The sequence below is a fragment of the Diadema antillarum genome, unplaced genomic scaffold (genome assembly GCF_040938485.1).
Source record: "Diadema antillarum isolate AM-2024a unplaced genomic scaffold, OU_Dant_1.0 seq00000197_RagTag, whole genome shotgun sequence".
NCBI classification, from domain to species: domain Eukaryota; kingdom Metazoa; phylum Echinodermata; class Echinoidea; order Diadematoida; family Diadematidae; genus Diadema; species Diadema antillarum.
The window spans coordinates 464,853-479,513 of record NW_027271259.1 but is presented as its reverse complement, the minus strand read 5'-3'; the positions used below and the strand labels follow the sequence as shown (position 1 = coordinate 479,513).

The 14,661-nt window shown below is 36.4% G+C and overlaps 1 protein-coding gene across 1 annotated transcript in view; it reads right to left on the bottom strand.

Moving 5' to 3' along the window:
• Nucleotides 1-10,238: 10,238 nt before the first annotated feature.
• LOC139728758 (N-lysine methyltransferase SMYD2-like) overlaps nucleotides 10,239-14,661 on the bottom strand; it is a 31,897-nt gene continuing 27,474 nt past the window's right edge. Inside the window, exons 11-12 of the mRNA XM_071639700.1 lie at nucleotides 13,459-13,567; nucleotides 10,239-10,367 (exon numbers count right to left, since the gene is read on the bottom strand). Of these exons, the coding sequence (XP_071495801.1) occupies nucleotides 10,284-10,367; nucleotides 13,459-13,567 (193 nt within the window). The 3' untranslated portion in view covers nucleotides 10,239-10,283. The remainder of the gene's footprint in view (nucleotides 10,368-13,458; nucleotides 13,568-14,661) is intronic.

Here is a 14,661-nt window from a genome sequence, read left to right as displayed (position 1 = left end):
TCACATCGAAATAATTATGTGCTATGTATTTTCTAATATTTTTTTCTATGCTATATTTCTTCAGATGACTTTGATATACACTCACGAAAGAAAACATTGGATGCACCTTTCCCTATAGACTGAGGTGTATAACCGGTATGTTTCCTTGCAATAAATGCCTTATGTTAATCATATACATTTATAAAATGTCATGAAAACATGTGCAGTGACCCTTAATCTATTGAGAAAGGTGCATTCCAATAGTACTTTAACAATGATTGATGTCATTGAAAGAATCTTGGTTTGGAAGTTTTGGGGGGGTATCCATTAAAGTAATATGAAAAAACCCTGTCACAGCTGAATCTGATATACAGCTTTGAGGCGGATCAAAAAGAAATGACACCTGAGACATACCCTCAGTTATCCCCATGTATCAAACTTTATCCACAATGCCTATATGGCAAATCGTTCCTTTAAGATCTATGACGACTATAATTCCTGCATTTTGAGCAATTCAGTTAGCTGTAGTACAGTCATAATAAATATTATCACGGAGCTCCAAGGTCATACACTACAGTACAGTCGTATTGCCAAACTACCATACCACGGTGAACATGCTGCCCCTCTGCCGATTCTAAAATCTCCTTTTAGCATACACGGAAAAGATATAGGCCTAAAAACAACGGTATCATGTTTTATATCAACGCTGAAATGAAAAGCTGATTTCCATTATGAGCTGTTTTTAAAGGGATGGTATAGTATTGGTTGAGGTGAGGAGTCAGCTTGTAACTTTTTGCAAGATACATGTACTTAGAAACCGCCTTATGAAATGTAAAAGAGTACACTATTCTAAGAGGAATTCAAAGTTTATATGATGAAAATTGGTTTTGAAATAGCTTAGATTTTCCAAAACAAAGAGATCCTTTAATATAAAAGGTGGGTCTCCGGCATTTTATTAGGATTGCATTATTTTCAGATATCTCAGCCATTCCAAAACAATTTTTCATCAAATACACTTTGAATTCTTCTTGTAATCATAAGCTCTTTCACATTTCACAAGAGGTTTCTCATTATCTCAAAAAAAAAAAAATTCATAAGAAGAATGTTGGAAACCTTGAATCCCCATCTCAACTGAAACTGTACCATTCCTTTAAATTGTTGATTTACGTTGCCTCGCAGTTCTAGCTGTCATATATTTTGGTCTTCTGAAGACTAGTTTTGTGTGTGTGTGTGTGTGTGTGTGTTGTGTGTGGTGTTTTGTTGTTGTTGTTGTTCACTTTACATTCACTTTTCCCACCAACCTATTTACATTCAAAATAAAAACCCCACTCAAGTAAAAATGACTGTTTCGATTTCTTTTTTTTTTTGATAGTGCATATCACACTGAATAATTTGTTTTTCTCCATCGTACTCCGTCAACTGCTTGCCTGCATGAAAAAGATATAGGCCCAAAGATTGGTATTATGCCTTAAATCAACATTGAAATAAACATGACATCCATTATGAATGATTTCAAGTTTTGATCTGTTTCCTCAGTTTTAGTGTGTTTTTTTTTTCTTCTCTTGAATAATATGATTTATGTTCCCTTTAATAGGTTCCTCACACAATCTGAATCTATGCTACCCACTCTTTAAATCAAAACAATGCATATCATATAACAATGATTAAACTATATCTTTATTCTTTAATCGTTCAACTGCTTTCTGCACCCACACCTGCGATTGCACGGCACCCACTTGATCAATCAATTTTCTCAAGAGCTTTATTTCGCCAAATACTGTATTAACATTTTCATGAGGCCCCATCCATTTCAAGCCTAACCGCTCATGATTGCAATCTCTTGCACCCAATCATCTTGTTCATTTATTGGAAAAGATACCTATACAAATCTTATCTTATTTACATCAGTTTGTATATTACGTTTGTTGTATAATACATTTCCTAAATTCTTCTAATTGCGTAATAAATTGATGTTGTTACATTTTCTCAATCACTGCATTCGTCATTGGTTGTACATTTTTGAGATTGAATTTGTATTTGTTTGAATGCAGGAACACCCCCAAAACAAACAAACAGACAAACAAACAACTTCCCCTATTCTGGGGTATTGCTCTCACATGAATTGCTCTCTAACAGCCTGTAGCAGTACAGAATCATACCACGAGTAATAAAAATACAGAAGGTACAGTGTAATGTACCTCGTAACAAACTGTGGTATCACGCTCGAAGTTTGCTGCCGCTTCGGCAATAGTTCATTTAGTCGCAACCAACCTGGTTCTCAACTGACGATACCACTCACAAAGAAAGTTCTAAAATGCACAGCAGGCTTATATTCAGTTCACTGTATTCATTGTTAAAAACTTTATTCAAAATACTATAAAATATAGCACCAGGAGAGACACCAATACACAGCACACCGATTATATCACAAAGATGGACAGATACCAAATAATATACAAACACACAGTTTAGAGAGTTGGGGACTCCACGTATGTTGGCACGAAAATTGAAATGGTCAATACAGGCATTCCACCAAGGGGAAATAACAGGAAAATGATATCAATGGGAACAAGATGAATCTAGGAATTTAAATGATAAAAACAAAGAATAACATAGTATAGATTAATTTCTTTTGACATTTGATTAATACCACTGAACTAAAAAATTTAACCAGACAATGTACAATGTATAGCCAAAGTCACATTAACACAATACTAACAAAGAGTTTGTTAATGTATATCCTTAAATATTAGGCTTATAGGACCAGCTATACTACACATCACACAGAATGACCTTCCTTGTCAAACTCAAACCTTTCAAAAGGTGACGCTGTACATTTTTTAAGGTCAAAAAAGAAAATAGGAGATATGACCTTCTTGCTTGCACTCACCACTATATGCGTGTACATGCATGATACACTCATTACATTGTTATGAAAATGGTTTTAAAGGTATGTCAGCAGTTTTGTCTACAACATTAAAATTCTATCATGTGCAATTCAATTCTTTCTCAACATTGATCTGTCTTCTCCCAAAAATTGATTTAATCTTTACCCTTCATAATCAAAGAGGTGGAAAATAGGTGACATAACTAGGATGAAATCCCTTTTACACAATAGCAGGGTAAGTTTGAAAGAGTACTGATACTTTCTCATACCTCCATCACCTCCACTGACCTGCACTTGTGACTCTGATCAATATCGCCTTTTTGCATGAAACATGTGAAACTTTAAAATCCCATAACTTTCTCATTTTCTGCTACATTTCACTGAAACATTTACTGCTGTATGCAAACACCAAACTCGTGAGTGAATTTTCCCTCTAATCTGCCAGAACGTTGAACTAAATTGATTGTGCAATGACTCTATACAGAAAACCATTATGCCTGGTAATAATGAGTCAACACATTTGATTGATTGTCACATTGCAGTAAATAATGCATTAAAATATTACTTTACTAAGACTTGACCTTATTACGCAGCCTCACACGAATTCAGCACAGCTTGTAGCTTGCACATAAAACAAGAAAAAAAGTGACACTACTTGAATTTACGCGAGGACTCAAAAAAGGTGAAACGGCTCAACTAAAAGTCAAACAATTTTTCCTGAAAGAGCTATTCTTCTTTTCCGTTATAAAGCTTGGGATAATAAAATGAGTGGGAAATTGTGTTTTCAGCAGTTTTCCTACAACCGTTTTTGTAGGTAGTGTGACCAGTATCCCCTTTTCACCTCACAAAAAAAATCCTTAACACATAAGGATAATGCTACTGCTTTGAATGTTAGCATTAATCATGATGAGAATGTGTCAATAGAGCATGCTTAATTTCAACTTCATCTGATAATCCCCGTCATTGTTGTTGCTATAAAAGCCATTTACATCCTGTTCTTTGTCCCATTCATCGCGCAGCTAGTGTGACTTGGTAAAGATTAAAGCGGTTGAATAGACCCTGTACTTCAGAGCCTCCTTTCTCAGTTCACACTTTCCAGGGTGTGTGCTTTCTTTCCAATATTCAGATAAGTTAAGAGAGTCAATTTAAATTGGGTTAGACATCACTTGAAAGTTTAGAGTCTGCTCTTTCAGAATCTGCCCTTAACTAAAATTCCTGAAATGGCAACTTCTTGTTGATTTTGTGATGCAGGGTCACATTTTTGGGGTTTCAGTAAACTCAGTCTGAGCATGGACACCACTTTTGCACGTAAAGTGTACATAAATCACTAGGTTCCTGATGCTCATTGCTATGAAATCACTCTTTCAGCTTTCATTTCCACAGTCACATTTTCTCAACGTCTTTAATAGATACCAATGACCACATAGATATATCTGAAAGGTGAATATGAAAACAATACTGTAGAAAATATAGTATTCTATTAAAAAATCCTGATATATTGTATATTTAAAGGAGAGCTTTAACAAAACAACAAAATGCCCCTTAAAATGAATGGAGTAATGAATATGATATCTTACAAGAAACTATTAAGACTAAAACAGTAAAAAAAAAAAAAGGTTGCATAGAATGAGAACTTGCAGACTCATGGATAGCCTTTCCTGTTCAGCCATCATAATTTCTACAGACATTCACTGGTACAGAAACATGATTCATGCAGTGCATTTGGTGGCATAATTATTCCATGTTTGCAGCTTGAACAAAATCAGTTTTAAAGAGGTATGTCCACATCCAAATGAAGTAGTAGATTTTGATGCATTTTCATAAAAATAAAGGACTTTTAGTCTTTAAAATTTTTAAATAATTGACACATTTAAACATTAACATATAACTCACATAGGACAGGATAAATCTCAAGGTAATGCTGGATGTATTCAGAGAAATAATATGCTAAAAGATAAAATACATAATTATTGGTGACTACAGTATGATATTTCTTGCACGATGAAAAGGCATAATGAACACTGACAGCAATATATTCCAGGAGATAAAAGGGTACACAAGTTAATTTATCATATAGACAGTCAATGGCTCATATCACTGCTTTATACATGTATACTTGAACATACTGTTACAGACCATATAATGCAGGCATGGTTTTTTTCAGCCTCAAATAACATTTCAAACTTTTGACTGGACATGTATTGGAGGTGGGATAAATGAGAATAAAAGGAAGACATGAGAATTAAAGGAAGATAGTGAAGGAGAGAAAAGGAGGGCATAATTACATTGTGCCCCCCTTAAAAAAAAAGGACTGAAAACAATGTTTGAGGCTTGGTTTGGTGCAGAGGCACTCACACACACCCTCCGTCATATGTCATACCAACTAACAAACTTAATGTTCATAAGCAGGCTTAGCCTGATTTCAAGGCTGTTGGCTTTTTTCCCCTTCAAAAAAAAAGGTAAATTGCATTCTGCTGTTAAACAATACAAATTACAATTTAACCCACTTACCACTTTCAAGGCTGAATATTTGGCATATTTCTGGATGCATCACACAAAAGTGGATGTTTATGAAAACGAGCAATTCTTAATTTCTCTGCAGATTAGGCACAATGCCAAGTGATGATGTCAATGGTACAATAGTAATTAAGAGTTCAATGTAGATTGGAGTTTTAGAGCACATCCCACAAAAATTAATTGTGACATGGGTTAAATTCAAAATGATTGTGACAAATTATATATGTATATATCAATGTTATGTTGAATAGCTGTCTGTTTCACAGAGAGCTTGGCAGAAATTAAAACCCAGTCAAAGTTTCCAAACCCAAATCAAATTTCATCGTTCATTTGGACATTTGTCAGTTCACTGGACCTGATATGATATTCTATTACATGCAAAGTCAGCGATGCTGTCAGCTTTTCATAAATGAACAAAAGAAAATCAAATGCTACATAATCGCTGAAATGATGAGAATTATCTTACTGAAAACACATGCCGAATATAAACATGTAAAAAATTGCAACTGCACACCATCCTTCTAAAATAATTTTCTTAACCAGCAGACAAAATTTGCATGCGTAATTAAGATATCTCATAGAACATTCTAATTTTTTGTTTACGTTATAGGTAACAGTAGTATACATGGGAATCTCAATGGCGATGTCTTGATGAAGACACAATGGGCTCACCAATTTATTTTTATTTTTCAAATGCTCTGCCAAAAGATATTTCAAGGAAACCAAAATCCAAAGCACAATGTGGATTGAGTGAAAGCAGCAACATTAGTAGAACACATCAGTGAAAATTTGAGGAAAATTGGACAGTCAATGCAAAAGTTATTAATTCTTAAATTTTGGTGTTGTAATGACTAGATAACGAGACTACTAGAGTTCATGATGTCATCTGTGGACAATAATATAAAGAAAATGTAGAGAGAATTCCACAAAATTAATTTTTCATGAAAATTACACATTCCATCACCTTGATACTGACATATGTTAAGGGTAGTAATTGTTCTCCCTGTTTTCTGAAAGCACTTAGTAGAGTGGTCTTTCATTATGCTAGAAAAGTGAAAGCACATTGAATTTTCTTTGTATTTTCTTTAGATCATTGTCCACACATGATGTCATAAACTCAAGTAGTCTCCTCATCCAGCGGTTCCAACACCAAAACTTTTGAAATTCATAAGTTTTGCATCGATTGTGCGATTTTCCTCAAACTTTCACTGATGTGTTCTACTGACGTTGCTGCTTTCACTCAATCCACATTTCTCTTTGGGTTTTGGTTACCTTTAAGGTTGGCATCATGCCAGAGTTAACCCCCAAAACCCCCAAAACTTACAAAATAGTAAGAGCCAGTCTGAAGAGGAACTACGAGAAGTACTGATTTGAAATCAAGTATTGCCAGAAGGAACGTAAGAGGAGACAACAAAAGAGTTGAAATACACATATGATATTTCCTGAGAATATTTCAGTGTATGATATTGACTGAAGCTAATGTCAGAGGAAGATAGCAAGAAAGAAAAAAGAGCTTATAAATTAAACTTATTATCCATAAAAATTACAATACAAATATCTAAGAGTTATGGTCATAGCCACAACAGTAATGACAGAATAATGTTAATGAATATCATAATTTGATAATATATTATGAATAATACACTAACAACATCACCATCATCATCAACTTTAAAATTGTTTTTATCACTGCTAGCATTCTATACTGACAATGATAATTCCAAAGAGCTACATGAGTAGGTACTAGAGTGCTTACTCGCCATACGTCCTACATGTACATAATTCTGTGATTGGACAGAGAGATGCAAGGTGCTAGTAAGCTTACCCCTCATAGCTAGCATACAAGCAACCTAGGAGCAGCCAAATCAAGGAGTGTAGACTTGTATAAAAGTTCACAAGTTCAAGTACTCCCCACAAAAATGTTACTGGAGCATGCAGAGTACACATGCAGAGAGAAGTCTGCCACTACTATTAAAAGTAGGGCATTTGTGCGGCTTCTTATGATCACAAACGTTAATATATGTGACCTGCTACAAATATTGTACAACAAAAGGATCCTAAAGTCGCTGATGGCTGAGCCGAGAAAATCAAGTTTGAAGTCAGATCATCAAAATTGGTCAAAACTATTGGTTTTCTGTTTTTTGCTTAATTTTGTAGTCTAATGTATCGTCTATCATCTGCCGAAATTTTGAAGCTAAATGGCCAAAGGAAAGACAAGAAACTAGTGTTTTTCTGGGCCATGATTTCCTGACTGTCCACTGAACGGAAAAGTGTCCGAAGATTTGGATTAAGCGCCGCAGCTAGACCCCGCCCCTAGCAATGAGGGAGTGATCTCATTGGTCAGTGCGTGGCATCCTGGTTACTGATTGGCCGTAGGTAGACTGCTGGCGCTAAGCTTGAATGAACATCGTGGAGGTTGCTAAGACCGTACCTACTATTGTCAAGCAGTAAAAACTGTCTTGCCTCCCCTTGATCATGATAGCGTCGGAAGGAAAACCTTGAAGGCGGTTTTCTCGAAACACTGAATTCCTAAACCACTCGATATGCGTTTATAAAATTATTGATATCTCCGCGACAGAGTACTTTCATGAGTTGTGTTATATATGAAATTAAAGTGGAAGAGCAAGGAAATAATATCATGCCATTTTCATAGAAATGTCCTCCCCCGACTTTTGGATCCTTTTGCTGTAGCGAATCACATATAGTTCATCCTAGTGAGAAAAATCTCTTTGGATAATCATATTAATGAAATTGATATGAATGGTAATATTAATCATCATTTACCAGCATAACCATAAGAGCCAGTAGATGACTTTTTCACAGCTGATATGCCTGAATGATAACAGTGGTAATATTTGATGATCAGTCATAGACGCATTACTATGTAAGCTAATTACAGTACGAATAATTCATTTACTGGGCAATACTTGTGCCAGAGACAGTTTAGATGAATGCCAAAATAGAAATTATGGTAAGATCGTATCACTTGTCAACAGTTATTTAGACCTTTATCAATCGTTAGCAGTATGCAAATTCAGTCACACTTGTTTCCCATCCTTCAAACCATTTAAAATCCACACATCTTTTATTGCTACAGAAAATTTAGAGGCTCAAGGAATACTGGATATGTCAGTATGCACAGAAATTACCAATATGCATGAACAAGCTTATTTGAGACGACAATGCATTACTGAAGGGCCCACTTCTATTTCACAAGCAGCGTACTAAGGAGCTTTAGATTTGACGATGATTGCACTGGCCGTTTAATTCTCTCCATGCATCATGCTGAGAAGTAACTTTAGATTTTCACAAAGACGCAGCCTATATGAAGTAAAATAGCGCCCCCATATGATAACTACATTAAGTAGCTCTCTGCATCATTGATTTAAGTGGATGATAAAATGGCCCAGAACCACCATAAAAAGCTCAGACGATTTTACGCATGAGCAGAACAGTTTTTTTTTTCTCTCTAACGCATGCACCATAAAAATCTAAAACTCCCTACAATTACAAAAAAAAAAGGTCCTATTTAACCCTTTCTATGCCACAGATTTCAGAAAATGTGTACTATTCTATAGGGTTTTCTTTGTCGATCACCACTCAAAGCACACAAGGGGTTAAAGCCATCAAAAGCACTGAAAGTCACACACACTTTACTTTATAGGTGGTCTCATAAAGTCAAGCCTCAGTCTCTGCCTGAAAAAAATATTAGTCTACGCTAAAGGAAAATGATATGAATGACTGATATTTGCACTAAATGTCCAGCATTGTGCTCATTTGACTTTTAAATACAATCTCATTCTCATCAAAATACATGTATCCATGGATGGAGTTGATAATTCTCACTGTACATGCAGCATCCAATGTATGCTCTCTATACTGTTTTCTGTGAAAGAGGCGCTATCTTTGGAATAGAGACAAAGTCTCAAAGATAATACAGAACAATTCCTCAGAAACATATCTGCATTATGTGTCATTTTGTTTCATTCAAGTTTGTCTGCAGAGACCAGCACAAAAAACTGATTGATTACACCCCATTGAATTATTTACACTATTTATTTTGAAGGCATGATCTACATGTACGTGGTAGAGGGAATTATTAATTCCTGAACACTACTTTGGGTAGATAGAAATATCCATCTTTAATACTCAACCTTAAAACTTACATTGCTGTACTCTTCACACTAGGAATCAGAAAAACTGCCACTGATTCCCCCCCCCCAATTCATTGTTCCAAATACATACAGAAAAAAAGGCTAGAAGAAATTCTTCTCCAGATATCTTTCAGATTTCAAATTCGCTCTGTCTTCCCAAAGCAGTGATGACGGAATATTGCTAACATCTGTATAAAATCAGCACCACTTTTACACATATAGTACAAAATCTTCTAAGGCCGAGTCTTGAATTCTAAAACTGTGAGAGTGCAAGAAGGCAATATGGTAAATTTCTGCATCATAAATGTATAATAAATTAAATACAATTTGTATACAAATGCATATAAAATAAATAATGAAATAGTGTTACAGACACACAAAGCAGACTGCCTGCTTTGCTGAAAGGTGGACATTTCATTTATTATACTACAAAACCAACAAATATCTAGACTTTCTGCACTCTCCTCATTCTCTGAACCAAATGCAATTAAAGTGCACTGTGACACTGATAAATAATCTATGTTCAGCCTGATAAATGACATTTGAAGGAAATGATAAAATGATTGTCTGATTTGTACTAACAAAAGGTCACTACTTCAAGGTGTGATAAAGAGATCTGAGTAGGAAGTGTTGTGGGTACTCTTTGGTGGAAGAAGGTAACAATTACCACATTGGAGAATACAAGTTCTGTGTGATCCTGAGCGGGCAATGCAGGAAGCTCAGTGCATTGTGGGAAGAGGCACAGGTTAGGAAGACGACTGAGAGAGCGCCCTCGCATGTTGGGTCACAGGGTGACTTTCTCCATATGCTTTCTCAAGAAGAGGAATCGTCTAAATGGGTACAAACAAAACAAAAAATGTCACAGAATAGCAATGAATTAAACTGTTTGCTTTGATACTGGCATATAAATAACATATTTCATTTGTTTTACAAATATCAATCATCATTCACCACACAGGACCCTTTTCATAAGGATAGGTATTATAATTGCTGGTTATACAGTGCACTCCCGTTAAAACGAACACGGTTATAACGAAATTCCGGTTACAACGAAGTAAAAATTCGGGCCTCAACATTATCCGCTCTTTGTATTTTTATCGTTTATTTGTGCAGTTTAACAAAAGAAAACGGCCGGTCCAAATGACTTCGTAATATCGGGAGTCTAACTGTAATAATTTTAGATACTACAGCAACACCTTTAATACTGATAATTGATTGCTAGTTGTATAGCTGCTGTGACAGCAATTATATTCATTGCTACTTGCAGTACGTAATTACAGACCTCCTTAAAGAGTGGACCACTTGTGTCTCTGTAGAATAATTGCTAGAAAGGCTCGCATAAACATCATCTCAAATGAACTTGACTTGGCATCTACGTTTTGCAGTAAAGAATTAAACCCAATTGAACAAAGTGAAACATGATGAAGTTCACAAAACTACAGAACCTCTTCCATCTCTACTACAAAAGTTTGAACAGAATATTTATGCAGACTGGTATGTGGATATTATCTGTTTATAAAATGGCATTAACATCAGAATGTAACTAAACATGCCAACAGATTTGAAAGCAAGTACAGTACTTTAGGAATATTATGATCTTATTCAATTCTCATGCATCTCTCAATCTGCCTAACTATTTAAAGGAAACCAAAACCCAAAGAGAAATGTGGATTGAGTGAAAGCAGCAACGTTAAATGAACACATCAGTGAAAGTTCAAGGAATTGTAAAGAAAATAAGAAAATTATACATGATTTACTTTTCTAGCATAATGAAAGAGCACTTGACTAACCACTTTCAGAAAGCAGGGGGAATAATTACTACCCTTGACATATATGTCAATATATGTCAAGTCAAGTTGATGTCAAGTTGATGGACTGTGTAATTTTCATGAAAAATGATCTTTTTCATTTTTCCCTGTATATTTTCTTTATATTGTTGTCCACACATGGCATCATAAACTCTAGTAGTCTCCTCATCCACTTTAAAAATTCATAACTTTTGCATCGATTGTCCGATTATCCTCAAACTTTCACTGATGTGTTCTACTAATGTTGCTGCTTTCACTCAATCCACATATCTCTTCGGGGTTTTTGGTTTCTTTTGATACAAGTAGCTCTTTATTGAGTACATTGCATATCAGCTCAATGAATTTGATGAGCTATTTATTTAATCTGAGATAACAATTTCAAGAGCTAAGTCAGATTTCTCCTTTTCAACAAATGTAAGATTCATTTAGTTGACCCATACTTGAAAAAGCACAGACTAGTTAAAGACAATGTGTTGTTGGGAAGGTTGCATGGTGATGTTAACAAGGAAGACAGCTTTGTGGTAACACCATGTAGTCCTTGGCAGGACTGCTGTTTGGCAAAAGAATACTGCAGACCTCTTTCTCGTGTCTTCTTTGGCCAAACAAAGCAAGTGCCAAATTGTGTCTCGCCCATTCGCGTACAAGGAATTAATATTTTTTATAACTCCCAGAAGTTAATTGACCTGCTTATGACCTTTGACCTTGTGGTGACCTTCAACACCCCAGGGGACATTTACCATCCAAGTTTGGTCACAAACGGACAAAGGAATCAAAAGTAATGAGCCATAATCGAAACGCGCCATAAAAACTTAACATTGGGCCCTAAAAATTTGTTGACCCCTTCCAGTGACCTTTGACCTTGTGATGACCTTTAACTCCCCAAGGGACATCTACCGTCCAAGTTTGGTCACAAACGGACATAGGGATCAAAAGTTATGAGCCACAATCAAAACGCGCCCTAAAAACATAACATTGGGCCCTAAAAACATAACATTTGGCCCTAAAAGTTTGTTGACCCCTGTCTGTGACCTTTGACCTTGTGACGACCTTCACCTTCCCAAGGGACATCTTCCATCCAAGTTTGGTCACAAATGGACAAAGGGATCAAAAGTTATGAGCCATAAACGAAATGCGCCCTAAAAACTTAACATTGGGCCCTAAAAGTTCGTTGACCGCTGTCTGTGACCTTTACCTTGTGGTAACCTTCAACTTCCCAAGAGGCATCTACCATCACCCAAGTGTGATTGCCATTGTAGCAACATGTGCTGAGTTACGTGTGACAAGAGAGTCTTACAAGTAAACTTTAATGTATGACCTCAAATGACCTTTGACCTTATCATGTGACCTGTTACGGCACCATAACATGAAGGTACCCCCAGTGCATCCATCACCCAAGTTTGATTGCCATTGTAGGAACATGTGTCGAGTTACGTGTGATAAGAGAGTCTTGCAAGTAAACTTTAACGTATGACCTCAAATGACCTTTGACCTTCTCCTGTGACCTCCAATGGCACCATAACATGAAGGTACCCCCAGTGCATCTATGACCCAAGTTAGGTTGTAATCCAAGCAACTTATGTGAAGTTATTTGTCAAAAGAGAGTCTTGCAGGTAAACTTTAACATAGAAAAGAGTCTTGCACATACTCTTTAATATATGACCTCAAATGACATTTGACCTTTGACATCATCACATGACCTCTGACAACACCATAACATGAAGATACCCCTAGTGCTTCTATCACCCAAGTGTGGCTGCCATTGCTGTAACAGTTGCCAAGTTATGCATCATAAGAGAGTCTTGCAGGTAAACTTTAACATTTGTGACGGACGACAGACGGACGACGGACGGACGCCATTTGGATCCCTTAGTCTCGCCTTCACCTCCGGTGGGCGAGACAACAATAGCCCTTTCAAGGACTACATACACATGATGTTACCACAAACCTTTCTTTCTTCAATAGATAATACAATGTTGACATTTGCTAGCAACATCAGAACATCTAATACAGATTAAGTGTGACACTGTCTTGAAATGAACAAAAACTTTCAATACAGTGAAATATCATCATTAATGTTTGAGGACAATTCACAGCTTAAGCATTATTTTCTCACCTGATTGAGTAGTCTCTGTGCCAGGCTGTCATTGCCAAGATTTATGTGTACGATGCTCAGTTTCAAGAGGAAGAATGCTAGGTAAGGGTCCTCCGGGCTGAGATGGAGTCTACATGTCAAAATATCCACGGGAAACCATAAGAGACTGCACATACGTAGGATCTGATAGGCAGTCACAGCAGGGAGATTGTCTGTTTGTTGATTTTATGGGATACATTTTACCCTTTATGTTAAACCATTCTCATGTTGCCATGGTTGTGACAGCAGGCCCTCTTTAGAATTTGGCATCCTCAAGAAGGCACACATCTTCAGAAGGACTTATATTTCTACACCAAACCATGCTTTCATCATAGTATCATAATTAAAGTGAAAACATAGTTCTGGTAAGGGTTTGAGAACCTGTCTTGCACCATTTCAAATTTGCTTGCAATATATCATAAGGGCCTACCAAAAAACTTATCTGGCTGGCGCTATTTGCCTGGATGATGAGTTGTTTGGAGTATTTTGAGATCAAAGGTGTAGAATAATAAAAGTTGCTATACCTACTTTTATTCCAAAAGAATACAGGCTAACTCAGATTTGGGGACAACTCAGCCCTATTTCATACAATTTACATGCAGTTCCCGATCATCATATTTCATACATAGGCGCACGTTCATTTTGCATGTACACCACAGAAGTTCTTTGATGCACACATTGTATCAACTCAGCCCTTAACTGCGACCAGCCAGAACGCAAAGCACTCCCACTAGTACAGCACTGTGCAATCCAGAGGGACAACTCGGCCCCGCTGTCAAAGCGAGGCTGAGTTGTCCCCAAGTCTGAGTTAGCCTGACCCCGATCGGGTAAGTTCTGAGATTGTAACTCCGGCGAATCTTTTTGGTTAATATTTTGCATTTTCGCCATTACACAACAAATATTTTGTTATTACAGCATTATTCTACACATTTCTTAGGCATACATGTACATATACATTTTGGAGCAAAATTTGACAGCTACGGATCTGCAGGTGTACAAGAACTATGTTTTACCTTCAACCTTTACACAATACATACCATCGCAAACACTTGTCTGAGGGCATGAAGTTTTCGTATATTTTAGTTTGTAAGAATAACTATCCTTTCTTCTTTCGCAGCAGAAATCCTGAATGAGCTAAAGTTCCTGATAACTTCCTCTATATGACAGCATGCTGCTTCCAAATTG